This window comes from Phaenicophaeus curvirostris, chromosome 8, assembly GCF_032191515.1.
Source record: "Phaenicophaeus curvirostris isolate KB17595 chromosome 8, BPBGC_Pcur_1.0, whole genome shotgun sequence".
NCBI classification, from domain to species: domain Eukaryota; kingdom Metazoa; phylum Chordata; class Aves; order Cuculiformes; family Cuculidae; genus Phaenicophaeus; species Phaenicophaeus curvirostris.
Genome location: NC_091399.1, coordinates 30,226,991 through 30,248,697, shown reverse-complemented (window position 1 = coordinate 30,248,697; position 21,707 = coordinate 30,226,991). Strand labels below are relative to the sequence as shown.

Below are 21,707 nucleotides of genomic sequence, written 5' to 3'. Positions count from 1 at the left end.
GCATTTATTTGTCCTGTGTTCACTAAGGATGAGGATGCATCTTCAGGACCTTTCTAACTTATTATAGTGAACCTGTCTCCCAAAGGGTCTTCTCCAGCAGCCAGGAACAGCAGATCCTGGGTGTGCTGGAGTCCCACCTTCCCTCCCTAGCCACACTTCATTGTTGTCTGGGGTTTAACTGCATTGTGTGAACCCTTGGCTTCCTCCAGCACCTTTGTGTACCATTTCCTTCACTGTTCTCCTGGCAGGATTTCCTTCTCAGGAAACTTTCATATGATAGTCCCTATCAGTGACTGCCCCCCGTCTTCAGGGCATGGCATACAAGTATCTACTTATTCATCAGAAAAAAAATCATGCTTTCACAGCTTGGGTACAAGACCCTTCTTTCATGCTGAGTGGTCTCAAAACACCTCCTGGACAAATGCTTCCTCCTGGTTTCTTGGTGGAAGTTAAACCTTTTTATGTTGAACTGGCCTAAAATCTGCTCTTTTGCCCATTTTTTATGAGCTCTGGTGGAAACACAGCGGCCAGAAGACATTTTGGGCAATGAAGCAGTGCATCACTTGGTCTTTCTCTCTCTCTTTCTATTTCATGCCTCTCTCAAACATGGAATCTTGCTTCTGTGACAGCTTCCTCAGCTCCTCCTGAGCAGAGGGCAAGGCATGATGAATACTGCATTTTTGCCTTACAGAATCACAGAATCACAGAATCACAGAATAACCAGGTTGGAAGAGACCCACCGGATCATCGAGTCCAACCATTCCTATCAAACACTAAACCATGTCCCTCAGCACCTCGTCCACCCGTGCCTTAAACACCTCCAGGGAAGGTGACTCAACCACCTCCCTGGGCAGCCTGTTCCAGTGCTGTTCTTGGTTTCTTACTGTTTCCATTTGATCCCCCTTTAAGATGAGCAGATGGCTTGATGCCTCCTTGAAACAAGCAGTGTCACTGGCAATTCTTTTGTCATGCCCTTTGCACTGCCACAAGTTATGCAAGCCCTCCAGTGGGAAGTAAAATAACAGCACAGTATAACTCAGTGCAGTAAAAATAAGAGGTAAATCTCCTGACTGTAACATATGATGTGATGATGATATATCCTCCCTCCCTAGATGGTTTTTATTGAGGCTTCTTGGATTATCAAATTGGTCAGAGTGCACAAGATGTATTAATTAAAGCTGTGAAACCTAGGCTCAGCATACAACTCTCTCATGCATCACAGTAACAGATGGCAAGTCCTGACATTCCTGTCCAAAACTTTAGCATCTCCATGCTAATAAGCTCTCAGTGTCAGCTGCCCATGAGTGATAACTTCTTCCCCCTTTTAAAGTCGAAGAGTTAATTTGTTATCCTCCAGATGGGGCTGAAAAGATGTGCAGCCTCACTTTCACCTGTTAGGCACACACAGAGGTCGGTATGCTATACTTCTTTCTGTTGTTTTCTATAAGGTGCTGCCACTAGGTAATTAAAAAACCACAGATAAACTTAAAAAAATGTAAGCAAAAGCTTTGCTTATATCCTTTACTATCACTTGAGTGTCTCACCACTGGTATGAACAATTAATATGAAGCAATATGCAAACCCTATTTCAATGAAAGATATAAATTCCTGAAAATAAAATAATTAGAGATGAAGAACATGGAAGTCTCTTGGAGATAGAAACATAATTTGTGTATAGATTTCAATTTTATTCCTGAAAAGAAATTCTTTATTGGTAATGCATTAGGTATTTTATTTTTGTGAAATTTAAATCCATCGTGATTATTAAATCCATATTTTTGAAGGCGAGCAAGTTACAAAGTTGGAGCACACAAGCACTGGGATTTTTGAACAGTGAGGTATTTTTCAGCACTGGATATCCAAGAGCACTTTCTGCTCCTTCCTCCTCAGTGCTGATTAAGATTGAAAATACAATGCAAGATCTTTTATGGAACTTATTAGAAGCTTTCTCTTTCTTTCTTGTTTTCTACTTTTCATTTTGGATGTGTTGAGTAAAGACAGTCTATATTTTATATCTGCCCCGGTGTGGTGTATTTCTGACTTGGGCTGAACAGAGCCCCCACTATTGCGAGCTTTGTTAAGGTGTCCAAGATCTGTCTGATGCAGCACAAACAAAATGTTTGCTTAGGATTCAATTTCAAGAAGGAGCAGCTGCTGAGTTATGATAATCTCTTCCTCTGTGATGCACATCCCTACTTGTTCTGCTGTTTATCAGCCAGCGCGATCTAATTTCTTCACCCAGTGCCAGGACTCTTCTTGATTCTAAACACTGTGTTAACTTTTCAGTTCTGTGGTTCTCCATTTTCTGCTTGTATTTTCTCCAATACTCTTTTTACCTGCCCTTTTTACTAACTTTGGATGTAAGCACTTGGCATAGGCCCTGGAGCAAGGAGTAGGAAGGGAACCCTTCCAGCGTCTTCATCCCCAGACCTTTGGACTCACCTCCACCTCTTTGAGCTCACCTTGCAAGAGCTTTTGATCCTACAAACCCAGCACTGCCTTTTGCAGTCAGGCCATGCCAATGAAAGTGTGGGCTTTTCGAGCTTACAGCCTTCAGCAGAACCTCTTTGAGATGGGGGAATGTCTTCCTTGTAGCGAGTATGTCTTTGTCATCTGGCATTACTGCAAACTGCAGTAGGTAGAAGGCATAGCAAGGCATCCTTCTTCACTTGTTAACTAGGAGATAGGTCTCCTCCATGTTATTTCATCTGTTTTTCCTAGCATGTCCACACAAATGTAGTTGTGGTCAAGAACAGTGCAGACTGGACGAGACAGACAGCATCGGCTCCATTTATTCTTTACTAAGTTCATGAGCGTCGTAAAGCAGTCCAGGCTCCTTTGGCCAATGCTTTTCCTTCTCTTGACAACTTGTCGGCTTTGTGGGCAGTCACTGTGATGATGCTCAATGCCAGACACCTACAATAAGTCATTAGCAAAATCTTCATGCTTATGCATTTCAACAATTTTTTATTTCTCAGGCATCAGAAATGCACTTACAGTTGGTATTAAGTTGGATAGAAGGTGCTTGCGTTTATAAATGTAGAAGGAAGTTTATTTTACCTACATCTTGTTTTAATGTTAATATCAAGGTACTATGGTTGAGTAGGTTAGACTCTATTTAAGTCTTGAGATTCCAATCCACAGCTGTGGAGCAAGGCAATAGAAGGAGGGTGCTTATTCCACTGGAAGAGTTAACTAAGAGTTCCACTAAGAGTTAACACTAAGTGAGTTTGACTGTCTTCTGTGTTAATGCAAGGTTTTTTCTCCAGCTATTTTTAGTCTGTTCTAGCAGCGTATCCCACTGTGGTCTGGTATGCAAGAGCTTTGCTGAGAGGTTTGCAAACACTTGTATTTCTGTGTTGTGAGAACAGGGCGTTCATGTGTTATTGGAGCGTGTGTTCTGTCGGTGACTGAAAGGAAGAGCAGAGCACGCATGTGATCGATGCACGTGTTCATTGTTGCCTGTGGATAACCATGTAGAGCAAATGGGCTCTGGAAGAAAGCTTGTTAGCAGATGTCGTCATGGCCCTTCCAATTTATAAATATGAGCCTTGACATTTATATTTTCCATATCCAGGGCTTTCACCAGCCAGATGTTTTGAGGATTGGCTCATTGGAGCCTTTAACTAAAACTCCTCATTGCAGATTGTCTATTGCACACAAAAAAAAAACCCCAGAACAGTATTTCTGGCTCCTACCAAACAGATAAGAAAGGAAAATGCACTGAGTACCCTCAGGTGAAGGGAATTCTGCTAAGTCTGAAATGCACTTTAACACAACTCTACAAAACTCTTTATGTTCACTCAGTTGAAAAATAACTTCTCTGGTTTAACAGGCAGAGAACATTCAATACACAGTAGCTTTTTTACCCTGCTGTTTGGAGGGGGTTGAAAAGTGTGGTTTGTGTTAAGCTTGCAAGGCTGACTGCAGTTGCAGACACTGTAAGTAGTGCTGAGTGGGCTCATGCCCAGGGCGACCTGGATTCCTTAAACACAGAAGCGGGTAGTAAAACACCTGTGCTCCCTAAATTGCACTTCTTGGTACAGAGATTTTTCCTTTAGCAAGTGTTGTGTTTTCCCTACCAAGCAGGATGGTGACCAGCTCCACACTGAGGCTCCTGACTTACAGCACTAGTTGGCTGACAAAATGTGGCTGTTTCCATCTTTGTCAGAGAGAATTGAATTGTTCCCTAGATTTCACTAGTGATACAGTCAATACTGACCATGCAGGGAGGTTGGGCCTCATGCACATGAGATTTGGAGCTGTTGGGGTCATTTGTTTCCCCGCTGCTCAAGCTATGGAAGCAGCAGAGATCTGCTCCTTACACTGAGTCCAACAGGGAGGAAAATTAAGAGTCATGTCAAAAGCTGGATTTGAGGATGGGATCTCTGAAAGGACACCACTTGTTCTGTTAATGGCTGCCTGCCTCTCTGCCCCAGTGGTACGCAGATGTGTTGAAGAGATCACTTACCCTCTAAAAGCTAGCATGAAACTTCATCTCAAATGCTGCAGCTCCGAGTTAAACCTACATACATTCGAAAGGCCTTCATATCTAGCAGTATCTAAGCCCCAAAAGATTGCAAACCCCTCATTCCTCGAGGTAAAGCTCCAGGATTAGCAGAGCTGCATAAAATCCATAAAATAATCCATAAAATCCATCTTCTAGTGGAGGCACTTGAGATAACATAAAGGAAAAGAAATATCTTGAAAATGCAGTGGAAATGCAAACATACAATGCCGTCAGTGCTGGCCCAATGTAAAGGATAGGAGATATGGGATTTATTTCTGGTTCTGCTCTTTCCCCTCCAATTAGTGAGTTGCATGCCCTAGGAAATAAAGTGAAGAAAAATATGACAGGGAAGAAGATGACATTACTGTTGTGGTGGGCCGTTGGTATATAAGAGGGAGTTTAACCACGGTTACACTCTGGTAGTGGGTTTATCTAAGAGGACACATTAATTGTAGAGTGAAACAGAGGGAAATTTGATTCCCCAACACTCCCAGCAGCGTGGGCTGCACCGCATGCTGAAAACCCAGCAGGACCTCAAAGGGCAACTGTGGTCTAAGTCCAGTTACTCACTAGGATGAAGGAGAAGTATGATTTATTTAAATTCATATGGTATAAATGCTATAAAAGCTGGGTTCCTGCAATTATGAAAATGCTAGGCCAAATTCCAATTTCACTCAGATCTCCTCTTTACAATTCCTGAATAACTTAAAACTGAACAAAGTAAGCATTATACCTGGAGCCTGAGCCCACTGTGCTGGAAGGCGAGGGAGCCAAGCCTATTGCTTGAGAGCTGCTGGGCATCAGGGGTGCCTCATGCAGAACTACTGAGGAAAGACACGGCACAGACCATGCTCCCAAAAGCTCAGTTCTGAAGAGACACTGTAGGGTCCCGGTTATGATACCTGGCAGGGAAAGCTTTTACAGCCTTTCCAGCTCTGCAGGCCAGCAAGCAGGTTTTTATGAGCCACCAGTGGCATCTCTGGGATTTCAGAGGGTTTGGGTGTGCCTGGGGAGGAAGAGTTTATGCTCTGGCTGGTATCACTGGAGTTGCTTTGCAAGCAGCAGGAGGAACCCAGATCTTGTGGGCAGTGCAGCAATTTAATGTCCTTGGCATTTCTGCCTGGTAGGTATACCCTGTAAACCTTTTTTTTCATTCTGAGAGTGAGTCTGTTGGAAAGCAAAATAAGCCAGTGCTTTTGTTGAGTGGAACAAACTTGAATTCAATACTGCTCCAAACAGCAAGTTCAAAGATTTGACCCAACCTTAATTATTCTCACTGAAAGAGACTGGAAAAATACGAGCAGGAAAGTGAGCCTAGTGAATTAGAGAGAAAAATGTGATACAGACTAAGCAGAAAGAAAAACTGTAACGCAGAGATGGAAAAAGAATAGGGAGAAGGAAAAAGAGAATTAAAATCAAATGGAAGAATGCAATATATTGGACATATATTCAAGCCAATTTATATTTTGGTTGTTCGTTCTGTTCCTTAATACATTGCTCAGGCATCTTCTTAGCTGAAATAATTGTGTATTTTAGGGAACAGTCTTGCAGCAAATACTTGATTTTACAGAATGTTTTAGGTATTTCCCCACTACTGCCTATTCTAAATCATTTTAAAATCCAGAGGGGAAAGTCGATATCTTTTACAGTGTTTAACAAGAAAGTGACAGGGTCAAATATATACATCTCTATGAATGTATGTGTTCCCCAAGCACATCTAAACATGCATGGTTAATTCTGTGCATCTGCAAAAAATATTTGAGCCATAGGGCCCACACAATGCCAAACAAACACTTCAGTGCACATAGGAGAGGGCAGACTGAGTCACTCTGGTTCTAATTAATCGAAAGGTTGAGCCCAAGACATAAAATATGATTTTGACCACTCCAAAAATGCAAATTGTTTTGCATGTGAAGCTGCATTGAGGAAAGCAGGCAGTTTGCAAAAGACAGATAAAAATATTCTGCTCATATGAGGGATTTGGTTCAAACCCACTTGATTGCAGCACCATCAAATGAACTCTACATGTTGTATACCATCAGATTGCCCAAAAATCTTCACAGATTGCATCGTTGGCAAGATTTTTACAGTATTAAGCCCATTTGTGTATACACCGTTAATGTTGTTGCTTACTTTGTCTGTAAAATCTGCAGTCATTATCTGTCCAAGCACCAGTACTTCGTTATTTGAGCCATGACAATGAGTGTCTTAATTGCACATACAAACCAGGTACACAGGCAGAGATGTGCAGTGGGTGGGGGTGAGTTTGTGGATGTTTCTGAAGCCACATCACTATTCAGACTATCATGAACGCATCCTGGCTCAGATGTCTGTGCAGAACTGGTGAAACAAAGGGCTCTGAGCTTTCCCCTCTTAGCAAGGGCCAAGCCTTGGGTAAAACTGGGATGCATTATCCCAGCTCTGTGATTGCCTCGTCCCAGTGCAGAATCACAGGGGGATAGTCTTAAGATATTAGACAATCATCAAAGCGTTTCTTAGAAGGGCGAAGGAAAGATCTAATGTTGTCATCTCCTGCCTCAGGACCACCCAGACACTTTACAACAAATCATGGGTCTTCAGCTACAGTATCTTGAATTATTGTTCACAGGCATTTTAAAGAATTTAATTTCTTTTTTTCCCCTCTTTTTTTCCTTTTTTTTTCCTTTTTTTTTTTTTAAAGGATGACATGTAGTTTCCTGATGGGCTGGTTTTAATAAGGTCAAAATCTTTGTTGTTGCCAAATCAGAGAGGAATATAACATCTTTAAGTCATTAGATGGGAATGGGGTAATTACTCAGAGGGTGTGCTTCAAAGGTTATTGGTTTTTACAACGTTCTGTGTCCTTACACCATTCTGCAGTTGTCTGGAAAGGAGTGGCGGGCCTGATTTTGCTGCTGCCACATGTGTGGGTGCAGGATTTGTATTTACAGGGTTTTCTTGAAGGATTTCAGGACAGGCGGTTGAAAAGGGCCATACAGAGTCTCCTCTGGGGATGGGGGAAAGCTAAATCTGACAGCGAGGTGCAGGAAACTTTCTCACACACTGAAAGTTCACTTCAGAAAAGGGCCCGCAGGAATGGTTTCTCACTTATTCCTTCCCTACCTGCTAGGTTGATCCTCGTGTCCACCTTTGCATCACTGCGCCTCCGTGCCTGGGAGACCCTCAGGCTGCGTCGCTGTGACAGGAAACTCCTCTCCTCCTCTTTCCCCCATCTCTGATGCAGCAATCCCCACTGTCCCCATCCCTTTCTGTCCAATCCACACCCCCTGACCCAAGAGCAGATGGTGCATTTTGCCTGAACAACATGACCCACCTGTGGCTTTTGGATGCCCCTGTAGTTCTCGACCTCACTGCAGGTCAGTGTCACTCCAAGGCTGGAATTGTCATCACAGAGGTATTTTGCAGGTGGTCTGGGCAATCGGGACCTGCAAATCACAGTGAGAGTCTGCAAAACTAATCACATTGGGTGGTGTCACACTAGCGCTTAAAGGTCTTGACTCAGATCAGAGTCAGGGGAGTAATAGAAATAAAGTGATTTAACAAGGTTTTGATGGTTCCTTGATGGGTGATATGGGGATAAAATACAAATCTCCTGGCTTCTAGCCCATGTCCCATCCAGAGAGGGAGTCAAAACTGCACCAGAGGCATCTGAGCTGGATTTCAATGTTGAGCCTCCTCCTGCTTACACCAGTATGACCTCCCTGGAGCCAGTGGGCCAAGTGAGCCACTTTCTCCTCCTTCATGTCAAAGCTTAGAGCCAAGACCCCAAAGAGAGGACACCAGCCCCTGCCCTCTGCCATGCGTGTTGTTGGGGAGCTGCTATAGGACTGAGAAGGTGAGGTGCATCTCCATCAGCCACTGCTTTTTGTGCTGCAGAATCAGCAGGTTTCTGCTTTTCCTTTCCCTGACCCTGTGGCCCCATCCCGGTTTAGGAATCTGTCCTTACCAGTCAAAGCCCTCACTGGGGCTAGGGCTTGGCTGGGGTTCGTGAGATGCTAATTCCAGAGACAGCGATCTTCAGAAGCAGCTCATCTCATCTCACCTACCTTGGAGACAAGCCTTCAGGGGGAAAGGATTGTCCTCTTGAGACAACTTGTTCCACACAAACTGTAGTGGGAACACAGTTGAATAGCTCCAACTATAAGCCTACATCTGAGATAGCTACAATCAATTCCACCCTTTAAATCCTATTAAAGGCCAGGGTATTAGAAGGCCTGCCTGTGATTCTCCTTGATGGCATCTTATGCAGGTCCTGCTGTCAGCTCTGGGTCCTGTGTGTTCAGGAGAGGATGTCACTTTACATTTCTTCCCCAACCATCCCATCCTTGCATGCAGTGTCCTGCTCCCCACTACAACCCTTCCTTTGCTTGAGCACATGGTGACAATGTGGCCCAGGGTCCTGGCATACTTATTCATGGCTTTCTGTCCTTTCAGAGCCACTGCCTCATGGAACTTGTGCTTCCCTTTCTCTCTTTTCCCTCAATAACCTTTCTTCTAGAGATAAACCATGGCAGATGTGGTCCTAGCAAGGAGCAGGGTTGGAGGAATAGAACTCACTGCCCTTTGCCTCGCCACGGGCAGTGAAGCTCACAGGTGCCCATTTCAAGGATGGGAATTGCTCACTTCAGTCTCTAGAGTAGCCAGAGCACTGAAATAAGACTGGATCATCACTTGACATTCCTTTCAGGTGGCAAGACAGTTCCCATTCGAGTCTTCTCAGAAGGAAAGCTCAGATCAACAGGGATGGGTTGTTGAAATGCTCCCCATGTTGTTGCCTGACACCTCTATTGATAGTGTGGCCGTGGCTGCCTCCCTGAGACTCTGCCACTGTGCTGCTTGCAGAGAGGGTGGATACTTGCAGTATGGAAAACAGCCAAAGATCTGGGCTCCCAATAACCCTGGAGTAAAGGGAAAATAGTAGAGATAAGACTCTTTGGCTCATTCCCTTTCTTCTCTGTTGGCCACAAACCAGTGTGTGCTATTGCTTACTCATTTAGACATGCAAAGACAGTTTACTACACTACTGTGCAAATAAGTAGTGGCCTCCTCTGGACCAAAGCTGGATTCCTTAATCAGATCCAGGTTGTATTATTATTTTTTTTTAAATGATCTGAACCTTGTGAAAGCATGAGCTTCTTGGCCCTGATCCCACAAAAGGCTTTAGGATGTGCTGAGTTGTAGGTATGTGAATACTAGCCTTGCTGGGAGCACTCATGTGCTTGCAGTGCTTAGCATCCTGATACTTTGGGATCAAGAGACTCAGCATCCTGCAGGATTTATCTATCATTCAGGCTGCAAGAACAGTGTCCGTAAGGAAAGCAGTGGTGAAGACATAGATGGAGCCTGGGGGGAACAGAGCCTATGCTGATCTAAACAATCCCTTCCAGAGACACATCAAATACTAATATGAAAATTTCAGGAGATGGGGACTTCACATTCCCTTTAAGAGGTTACTGTAGTGGTCTTCACAGTTAACTCCTTTTGACTTATTTCTAGTGTAATTTTTTTCTGTGATTTTTTTTTTCTCCCATTGCAGTCTTCTTCCTCTTGATTGAGCCCCAATTCCTTTCTTTCAAACGTGTGGTCAGAATTCTTGCCAGCCAGCTTGATTACATACTGCTACGGGTTGGTCCCAGTGCTTTAAGCAGATGTATTTTTCAAATCTTGATTAATAAATTTTGGTGACATAAATAGGTCTGGTTAGTTCCAAGAATAATTGTCTTCACTAGCAGAACATTATTTCTGATCACCAGAAAAATAACATGATCAACTCCTTTCACATCTGTTCATTAAATGAAAAGGAAAAAAAATAGGGCAAAATTTGTTTGAAAAGAAACAGGAAGCATATGCTTAATATCACTTAAAAAAAACCTAGCCATCATAAGGTTAACATCAAATCACAAATGCAAAACAGCCATTATTGTATTTACTCAAAAATTTTCTTTCCGTTTGCTAGCTCTTTAGGTTTTCAATTGAAACATGCATTTTTTCAGCGTTCAATCTATGTTGGCACATAGTCTTGATAAGCTTCTTTCATCAGATGCTATTGTAAGAAAGGCTGTCTGAGTCTACATTTGTTTACATTTATTAAAAATAGTTGTCATGTGTTCATGAAGTTCCTTTGATCCAGAAAAATCCCCAAACACTTCGTAAGTTGTGCTTAATAGGGTCACTTCCTCCACCCTGAGTAGAAACAGTTCTGGGACCAAGGCATGGCAACAGATTAAAAATGCACAATAATATCACCATAATTCAATCGTTCCTCACCCCCTCAGAGCACCATCAATTCTTCATTAGCTTCAGATCACTCAATGGAAAATAGGGTTGTTTGGACTTCATGGGCAAAAAGTAGTGAAAAGACCATCGTCCTAGAGATTGCACATTTGTCTTGCACTTTCTTTTGCCCTGCAAATAAAGAAGCAGCAGTAGCTACTGCACAAAGCGTAGGGATGGTAATATCTCAGCTAGACCTGCTGTTTCCAGTTGCGGGCATCTCACTCCAGAGAGGACACAGATCAACTAGGCAGAGCCAGGGAAGAGTAGAAGAAAGGATGGACCTGAGGGCTTGCAGAGAAAGGTGGAGGGAGTTGTTGGTGTAAAAGATAGAAGGCTAAGGTGAAACACAGTTAAGTCTTTAAAACATGTGAAAGGCTGCTGAGAAGACGAAAGGAATAAACCTGTACATGGGGACAGGAGAAGTCACAAACTTGTGCTGTGGCAAGGAAGATTTAGTGAAACATTGGACAGTAATTCTGGACATCAGGAGTGGTGAAATGCAGTAACAGATGTCTTCAGAGACTCTGGAATTGCTGTCATTGTAAGACTTTTTGAGAGTGGATTAGACATAAATGTCAGGAGGGGTTTAGATCTGGTTCCTGTCTTTGGGATAGATGGGCCAGAAGGTCCCTCCTGGTCCTATCTCCTGTCGTTCTGCTGTGGTGCCACATGTGGTCACCTGAGCCCTGCTGATATGGATAAACCAAGTCACGCTAAAAATTTGGGGTTTTGAGCTCCTTGCAATGTCCTTGCAAGCCAAACCAGAGCAGACATTCCCCCAAAAGGCTGCATATGTGTTTGTTTCATGTTTTGGTTTTAAAATGCTCCCAAATTGTAAAGGTGCTTCAGCGTGCCCCCAGTGCAGAGGACTTCAATCATGTAATTGGATTCAGTAGAGTCTGTTCACAAAGTCTGTGCCTGGGGCCCCATCATGGGGGAAACTTTTACACGTTCTAATGATGGTAGGACAATCTGTGACTAATGCACTGATTTGAAAAACCGCCCTATTATCTGATCAAAAGTACAAGCTCATGAATATGATACCGCAGGTCATTTGGCTAAAAGATACCTGGAATATTCCAATTTTTTAAAACAATTCCATACACAGAGGCAAAAAATAGAGGTATGAACAGTGGAGCCAATGGTTGCCTGTTCACCATAGATCATGTGGAATGTTTTATTAAAGACATTTCTATCAGACACAAAAGACTCAAATATACAGAATATCCTGGGCTGGCAAGAGAAGGCGTGATAATAATTTAGAAGATTATCCCTCAGATCTGTGTTTCATTTTTATTATTCTCTGTGTACGTTTCAGGAATGATCAAAACCTCCCTGAGGACAATGGAAAGTTTCCAGTTGAGTTCAGGGGACTCTGCTGCTGCTTTCATCCTCAGGGGGAGGTCTGAGGGTCAGTGAGATCCTCTGTGCACGTGCAAACATGCTCAGAGGGAGTTTGGAGAAGTCATCTCCTGACAGCAGGGCCACCTCTAAGATTAGGTTGTTATTTAACCTGGCTGTCTAGGGCCCCTCTGTAACCCCGAAGAAAAGGAACCCTGAGCAAGAGTAAGTACCCCCTAGAAACCTGCACTGGAATGAAGTGGACAGTCTTCTGGAGAAGTTTCTCACTCATTCTCTACAGAAACAGCCTAGTTACAAACTTGGAGATTTTATGAGAAGTTTTGTAGCATTTGCTAAAAGGTTTCATTCTCTTTAAATATCTCTAAACCATGCTGGCAGTTGGCTGGCATGCTAGAAGTAAAGTTGCATGTAAGAAAATGTCTTACATGGCTAAATTGTGATTTATTGGGCACTGGCAGAGGCTGCCCAGGGAGGTGGTTGAGTCACCTTCCCTGGAGGGCTTTAAGGGACGGGTGGACGAGGTGCTGAGGGGCATGGTTTAGTGATTGATAGGAACGGTTGGACTCGATGATCCTGTGGGTCTTTTCCAACCTGTTGATTCTATGATTCTATGATGATTCTATTTGGTCTTAGCATGCTTTGTAAACATTAATGGAAAAGCACAATTCTTTCTTGTAAAGCACTTAAGGATTTTAAAAACAAACAACCCCACCTAACAGTATTTATCTTAACAAGGAAGCCTTCATAGAAATCTAATGTCTTGAAAACAGAAAACAACCTCACTGACTGAGGAAAAGAGTGGTCAAAAATTCTCATTTTTTTTGACAGGAAACCCTGGGATTTTAAGTAAACTGTAGGGGAGGGGGGCATGGTCCAAAAAAAAAAAAACCAAACCATGCTTTTCAGGGGAAAAAATCAACAAAAAACTCAAAAAAACTCTTCTGGCAGTTAGAACTAGAAAATAGATACATCATACAGAATCATAAGATGTTGATTTAAAGCTGCATAGGAACCCCATAGATATAGCTGACTGATGAATGGGCTCGTGATTCTTTTATGGGCTCCCTGGCCAGCCTGTCCCCCCTATCAGACATCACATACAATACATCCCCGAGGTGCAGAAAGACAGTTTGTGCAAGGGACGTTTTAATCTCACTGGAGGATCAAGCCCATGGAATGTGTCAGGAAGAGGATACGCCTAAACTGCAAATCTGAAAGGCATTTTGGCAGTGGTTTTAAATGGAAATTGCAAACCAAAACCTCTTTGCAGTTTAAAACTTATTTAAAGGCTAAATTGCGTAGTTCTGTAAAGTGACAAACGGTACCAAAAGATGAGTACTAACACTTACCCGCACTTATCTTCAGAAAAACTGGTACGGGGGAAAACCTCAAAATTGTGATCCTGCTGTTAGTGTTGCCAGATCTGTGCACCACAGCATCACTCAGCAGGATAAATAAGATGTGGTTCAGAAGCTGGAGCATTGCTGCATTTCTGTGGAATTACTCAGAGCATGTAGTACCTAGTTTTGTCAGAAGTATGCATTAATTATGCTTTGTATTCACTTTGGGAAGGCTGATCATACTTAATGTTACATATTACAGGCGCTTGGATAGACAGTGCCTAATCTGGTATCATTCTTGCCAGCACTAAATTAACTGCTCAGAAAAAGCTGGACAAATTTGAAACAGCGGCATTTGCTTATCCCAGATCAACTCTTTGTATTAAGTGACTGCAGTGGTTTTGTTGCAATATAGCAGAAGCTCTAAAGCTGTGTGTCTTCTATCATCTGTTCAAGACATAAAACCAACTACTCACCATGGGAATTTAGATAAGAGCTTTCTCCAGTGAGGCTTGATTTCAGAATTGGCTATTTACAGCTGTTTGTTCTTCTGGAACAAGCACTACTTCTCACTGTCAGAGACCTAATACTGGTCAGATGGATTATCTGTTCCCAGGAAGCAATTGTCGTGTCTTTAATTCTAGACTGCCTTTTCTTTTTACTCTAAATCATTGCACGTTAGTTAAGATAATTTCTACTTACAGAACAACTATCCCACCCTGAAGATGTGGGTGACATTATAAAGGATGAGGGAAGACATGAACTTAATTATCCCAAAACCTGGGTTGAAGTGTAATGTGCAGTGATTGTCTGTTCTATTTAATGTTGACCCGCACGTGTGTTAACCTGTGCCCTCTTATGTGTGGACTCTGATCTCCTCACAGTTTGTGATTGACTCAACACATTTGAAGCCTCTGAGGTAAAAGCCATCTTGTTATTGCTTAGACAGAAAAAGACAATAGCCTTCAGTGCTGCTAATTTCTATTTCGGTGCATGAATCTGGAGCAAGTTGTTGTTTCTTTAATATTGTGCAAGACACAGCCTTTTACCTCCGTGGTCAAGATCTCAAATACTGTAGCTAAATATTTATGGGACTGCATAGCTTCCTACCCTATAAAAAAATTATTTGATAGTCATTTTCAGGACCTCCAAGTTCCCTTTATGGAAGGTTTTAAAAGTAACACAGAGAATCTGCAGATATTAGTGTCACACCTTGTTTTCAAAGGAACTTGTCTTTTTTCTCCTTGTTCATAAGTCCAGAATACACTTCGCGCAGTGTGCATGCTCAGTCGTGCTACTCTGTGACAACTGGTGGATTATGGATTATCCAATAATAGATGCAATGGACTCATTTTTATGAAATGCAGATTACAACTTTAAACTTTCAAATCATTTCTAAATGGACCTTTTCAACCTTCGGTGTCATGGGAATCATGATGAATTCCAACCTGCCCAATCAAATCAAGGTACTAATTCAAGCTACAGTCAATAAGCAATCACACTGCTATTGAGGCAAATCCACAGACAGGGAAACTTCACACCAAGTCTCGTTTTGGAATTGCAATTTGATCCAAAATGTCTTAAAGCTAGGAAAAGAAATGAAGCTGCTTGGTCTCCTGTGCTCAGGTTATCAGATGTGTAGGGGGATCCTGGGAAATTCCTTATGGCATGTGTACCAGGGGAAGGACCTATTTTCTGACCCCTCCTGGTGGATAAGACTCACCTCTGAGATATGACAGATTTTGGGGCCTTCCTGGCAAGAAGGTGTCTGAGATGATGAGAATAGTGTCATCCTGGGTCAGCATAAAGATACATCTGTCACAGTCTCTCATGGTAGCCAACAGTGCATGCTTAAAAAAATGAGTGCAATAAACTAGATATATTGAGAGTGATCCTTCCCTCAATTATATTCTAGCAGCAGACAGAAGCTGAGGGATCCTGAATCAGTTGTTTCCAGACCATCATATTTACAAGTCTCTTCTGCATGATAATGTGTGGAAATAATAATTGTTATTGTCATTGCTTCCATGTAGGATGACAGTTCACAGAGTAAAGACAAGGGTTCTGGTATTTAATATCCTTCTCTTGTGTTTTCTTTTAGCACCACCACGTTGCCTTCCTATATCAGGATAACCAATGGCTACATCACAGTCAAACCTCCCATTTGGATTTCAAACCGGCTGGATCAGAGACCACGTTCAGATCACCCATCCCAGCCTCAGCCTACAAGCTCAGCTTCAGCCAGTGTTTTATGGCCATCAATAACTTCTCTTCTCTGCGTGGCCATAGCTTCTTTTCTCCTGAATCTACTGCAGCCTTCCTGACCACGTTAGTAGCACGTGCAATCCCTTGGAATAGAGAAGAGAGATAATTTATGAACGAATTGGAGGTTATGACAACAACAATTGCAAACTGGACCTTCTCAGTGAATCAGTAGTGCCTTCTAGCTGATTTTGTCTCTTTGCCCAGATACATTTTGAAACTCTAAAGCTTTATCATAACACTAACTTACATCTTCTTTTTGTAGAAGGATCTTTATTTCCCATAGTGCTATGGGGTTTTGTAAAATATACATGTTCATGTAAAGAAAAACAAAAAGAAAAAGAAAAAATGTATTTATTCAACTGGTAAACTTATTTTTTCTTGTTTATATGTTAATAACATCCCTATTAATCAGTAGCGATGGTGAAACAGATAAATTAATATTTTCTATATTTGTTTTCTAACTGACAACTCTGCAAATGTCTGAACTGACACCAAATGAATGGCTTCTTTGTTTCTTTAAACATTACTTTTTACAGAAACTGTCCAATAAGTAGAAATCTGCTGAACTTCTTAATTCCACTTGTTTTTAATCTTATTGGCACAGCTTACACTGAATAAAGCAGATCCTGCTCTTCTGTGGCCTATGCTTACTAAAAAAATAGATGCATTCTTAACACAAGTTAGCTGCTACAACCTAAAATCCCGGTTATATTTATATGACTTAGTAAGTCATTAGTCAGAATAACCTTCTAAGTTCTTCTCTTGTCTTTGACTCAACTATTTAACTTCTTTGGAAATTACCAATTTCTCTCTTTGCCCTGGGATTAATTCATTAGCTAACACAGATTAAGACAACTTTTTCTTAATAAAAAAATTGCTTTAAAAGTCTGGATTAATCCCACTGGAGTTATTTTCTTCTCTCCCTCATCTTATGTAAACACAAGCCTACAACCTTTCCCAGCATAAATGAGAACAGAACTTGGTCTGTCTATTAGGTATAAAGATGTAGTATGCTTCTAATCCACAGAATTTTTTTGTGCTGGTTGTATTAATGCAGATGGAGAACCTTGAGGGCAAAAAACATCTATGAATTCCTCTTCATCTTGCTATTATGATGTTTAGAGCTGCAATCTCACTGCTGAATTATGACTTCTCCAAAATTTAAGACCAAAGGAACCAAATTAACCCCTATGCGATAGAGATGTACAGAATATTCCTCTGTTTGTAGACTATGGTACCTGTGTTGACTTAGATGGAAAAATTGTGACTCCTTGCACTCAAAAATTTGCTCCTTCTCCAAGCGGCTACTTTTCATGAATGTGACGGACAACTTCTATTGAGGGTGGTAAAGAAAACAGAAAACCTGTCCATCTTAAAAACTCTTATGTTTAATAAGGCATGTTGATTTCCTCCCCCCTCCCCGCCCCCAGCAAAAGGTGCTGAAAAAGCCCTTTGGATACAAAAGTTTCAACCAAACTAATTTCAGTTGAGTGTTTTTCTTTCTAAGTCATCTACAAATCAAAACCCCAAAATATGTACTGAAGACATTTTAATTAAAAAAGGATACTCAAAAACCAGAAAAATAAAATGCAAACATTTCTTTATGAAAAAGCAGTGCTTTTTTACCTTGGAAAAAAAAATACTAGGTGATAATGGTAATGATAATAGTAGTACTGATTGAAGTCTGACTGAAAACAGTCATATCACTTTCCCACCAGCCCTACAGCCTGGTCTCCAGGACTGGAGAGATGATTCCATGCCAGCTTAAAGTCTTTGCAGTGAGAGACAATTTAGGATTCACAGTTTGTTTGCCACTGTACCGGTTAATTCGGGAAAGAAGGTTAGGAAAGAATTAGACTACAAAAAGCACATAGTTTTATTTTAAAGCATGATGAAATGTTGAGCTTTTCCATCATGGATCCCAACACGTTGCCTTGAAGAATTTGCCAGGGAGAATACAGTTAACTTCTTGACTTACTGCACACACTGCAACCTTCAGCCTTTTAGCTGTCTTTGACAGAAAGTTGTGTAGCGTTGTGGTCAGTTTAAATGGGTACAGCACACAGTGCTATAAATGACCCCTATTTTTTTTCAAGCACAACAGTTGATAAGGCTGAAAGGAAAACTATGGGCTTTGCCCTAAATGTGAGCTTTGAGCACGCTCTCTGCATACTTTTATATTGTGTATTTTGGCTAGCAAAAGATGAGAGATGTTAGTTTTGGACAGAAGCCATTCACCTTGCATAATATTTATTGCATGGAGCTGGATATTGGAAACTTATTTTGAGAACTTACATTTTAGTTTTATTTGAGCTATTTCCCTAGAAATGCCTTCATTTGAATATAATGGCTTAACAGACCTTCAAACTCAACCTTAATGCATTTAAAAAGATTATTGGTTCTCCTGCTGTATTCAAGACAGAGATCAGAACCGAATTATAAATTCACAGGACTGGAACTGGAAATAAGGCAGGCAAATCTTAAGGGTGATGAAAAGTTACATAGTAAAAGTGAACAGCCAATGAACCAGAACTTATTGAATTTTTTTTTTTTTTTGTAATTTGATAGAATCCAGAAATGATTCTGTGGTACCATCCCAGAAATAATTCCAGGTGTTGGCAAATTTACATTATAAATAGACAAGGCCACATAAAGATAAGGGAGAGAGAAAAGAGCAGAAAACAGAAACAACTTCTCCAAAACCATAAGGCAAACCACCAATAAGACCAAGATTATAAATTACAATTTTACAGTTTCCCAACCTGTGGCTTTCTCCATAAGCCTCTGGGGCTTTTTTGACTATTAGAAGGACACAGATATTTCCACACTCACAGCTGTCATTAATACTGCACAAAGTAGTCACTGCATTTGCCGCTGATGAGGAGTTTTTTTTCCTTCGGAGTCACTCCTCCACTAGACAGTAATGGTCAATATTCATTAGCTCAGATATCATGGTAAGTTTGGCTATCTCAGTATGTAAATAGCTTGGCTGTCAAAGCATGTTTTGGTGTATTTGCATTTTATCTGTAATTCCCATGAAATGAATGAATGTTCTGGTCATCGAACTTGCCTTGTTTTGGTGCCCTGCATTTGCTGTAGTGCGGTGCAGGTGTCAAAGCGAAGGTTCCCTGGCTTTGGGGACACCTGACTTCTGCTGGCTAAAAGCATCTGGGTCACTCAGTCGTCTGAGCTTCCTCTGGGTAGGGGAGAAGACAACTAATAAATACGAGACCAAGTAGCTTTCTGTAGATCCTAGCTCAGGAACCCCACATGAATGGCTCCAGCACAGTTCTCTACGCGAACATTTCTTGTATTCTGTTGTCTTACCCTAAGGTATGGCATAGGGTAATTATTTTTATTTCAATACATGGTATGTAAGCAGAGCAATACTAAAAACAGAGACCTGCACTGTGATTGATAAAATAGATTATTTATTAATCAGCTACAGCACTCCAGTATTAAGTAAAATACACTAATACTGGTTAGCACAGATTATGCACATCCATTGCAATCAATCATGATTATATTCACCATGAGTTTAAAAAGTGCACATCAACTCTGATACATGCTCTTGAAGTAACACTGACTGCCAGCTTCAAGGGACTTCAGTTTTCTCTGTGAGTTTCTTAGAAAACTGGGAACTGACTGTAATTCCAAGGAGCAGGACATTCAACAAAAAGTATTTGTACCTGCTATGCTATGTTACTATTTACCTCTAAGAAGCACAATCAAGAGGGTCTAGAATGTGTGAGAAACACAATCAAGAGTGTCTAACAATCAAGGACGTGATTTGGGATTAGTCCATAGCTGAATGTTCATATGATTCATATTTCAATGCAGCTACAACTGACACCAATGCAATTCACATTATATGTAACTGTAACATTATAAACAAACACTAATTATCTGCCAAGCTCTTGCCCTGGTGGAATAAATATACCTTACCACCAGCAACAGCTCTAACTTCCACTCTTTCATTGTTTTAATGCCTTTCTTGCCTACTATGAATGCTATATTAACATGCATTGCCACTTGGAGAGCCAGTTAATAGACCGGGACAGAAGGTATTTTATATTAACTGATGTACTTTCTCTGCAATCCTTCAGACTGTTGAATAATGCAATACCTCTTCTGGCAATAAATGGTGAACATGATTTATGATAACTATGCTTTATACAGGTGTCAAAAATCTGTTTTGTTGAACTTCCCTTCCCATTCCTCCAAGCTCCATTGTAATTTAGGAACACTCAAGGTACAGAGCTGTATATTTATCTAAGTTCTTCAATATACAATTGTGGAGAGGGAGAGGGATGGAAAGAGGGAGAACCTAATGTATGTTTAGTGCATTGATTAGTCGAATGATAAGATCCAGTCACCACCATATACCACTGTTAGGAAGGAATTTCCAGTCATGTATTTATGTTAGAGAAACCAAGTGCCAAAGTTATTATCTCAGCATAAATGTTATCATTCCAAACTTTGCTTAGCACCATATTTCTATATTATATCCAGAATGCATATGGGCTTGTCGTGTCTCTGAACTGGCCGATGTTCCATGGTGTGTGCCAAAGTTTAGCTTCAATTTAAGCGTGTTTCAGCTTAACTAAAGAAGAAAGATAATTGCCTGATTTTGAGACTATAGGGCGTACACGTGTGCACGCGTATGAATGTGTCTGTGGGTGGTTGTGTGCACAAACGCATATGCACACAACCTTTCCCGTGACCTTTTCAGGAGGCACCATAGTCTAGCTAAAGGCATAAAGGTCTTTCCAATTAGATATCCATATAGGAAGGATTAACCATCCTGCAGCTCCACGCTCACACTGTATTTTTTAGATTGCATGTTTGTCAGTTTTCAATTCAAATGTATTTCAAATATTTTTTCCTGTTCCGCCTCCTGCTTTTGTGAACTGTTTTGAAGAGTGTACTAAAAAGATGCTTTCTAATATTATTTTGTCAAAATATTTTTGTAGCATAATATATTAATAAAATGTTATTATAAATCCATAGCAGAAGAATCTTGTATGTCTAGGTTCTTACGTTTGCACCAAAAGCTAGGGAAGCACTGAAAAGCGGAACATTCTGTCTGTAGAACTTACATGTGTTGCTTTCCTTTTGCCCAAGACCAACATGGGGGTAGAGGAAATCGCGTTCTAGGGAAAGTTCCTCATAAAATGACATGGTTTTGTCAAATCCATTCCTGCAATGATTTGGAGAAGCTACATACCTTTTTATTGGTGAGAAGTTGCTGTCTCTGGTGTGTAACGAGTTCATCTGGAGCAGGCTCAGCCTCTGATTGACAGTCGAACTTTATGATCTTAGAAGTCTTTTCCAACCTTAATGATTCAAAGATACATATCAGTCAAGAGAAGCCACGTGGTTAATGTCACACCACATTTTTAGTGGTGCCTAGGAAGATGGAAAAGCTCCTAACAGCAGAGTCAGGACCTGGGAGCTGAGCTTGCCTCTACCATTTCAAAGGCTCAATGGTTAAGCCTTTTCAGAGATTTGGAGGGTTGGGTGAATGAAGCAGCAAGGATCTTAAAGGACATTGACCCGAATTATGGGAGGGGAAACTCTGCTATATGGATGAGACTGAGGCAGAGGGAGAGGTTTGATGTATTCTATTCTTATATATACTCGTTTGCACACTGCCCAGGGTAGTACATGGTGGGTCTCACAGCCTTTGGGTCACACATAGTGGCAACAGCTCAAGGATGGAATGGGGTGATCACTTGGATAGCCAGAAAGTGATCCATGGGGCTGACAGTGGCATTGCCAGCCTGGCATGGCTTAACACAAGTAGTCCACTCTGTGCCACAGGCTGATGCACCTTCCCATCCCAGGCAGCAAGGAACAGGCAGGAGAACACCCTGACAACCTCTGCAGGATGCTGTTTTCTGCAGGGTCTGGACCTTTCTCAGCCTGAGTAAAAGCAGAACAAAGCTCTTCTT

General features: G+C 41.4%; 1 protein-coding gene across 1 annotated transcript in view; it reads left to right on the top strand.

Annotated features, from left to right (window-relative positions):
- The window catches only part of TRABD2B (TraB domain containing 2B), a 288,663-nt gene extending 269,376 nt beyond the window's left edge, over positions 1 to 19,287 (top strand). Inside the window, exon 7 of the mRNA XM_069863039.1 lies at positions 15,590 to 19,287. Within this exon, the coding sequence (XP_069719140.1) occupies positions 15,590 to 15,812 (223 nt within the window). The 3' untranslated portion in view covers positions 15,813 to 19,287. The remainder of the gene's footprint in view (positions 1 to 15,589) is intronic.
- The last annotated feature ends 2,420 nt before the right edge of the window (positions 19,288 to 21,707 follow it).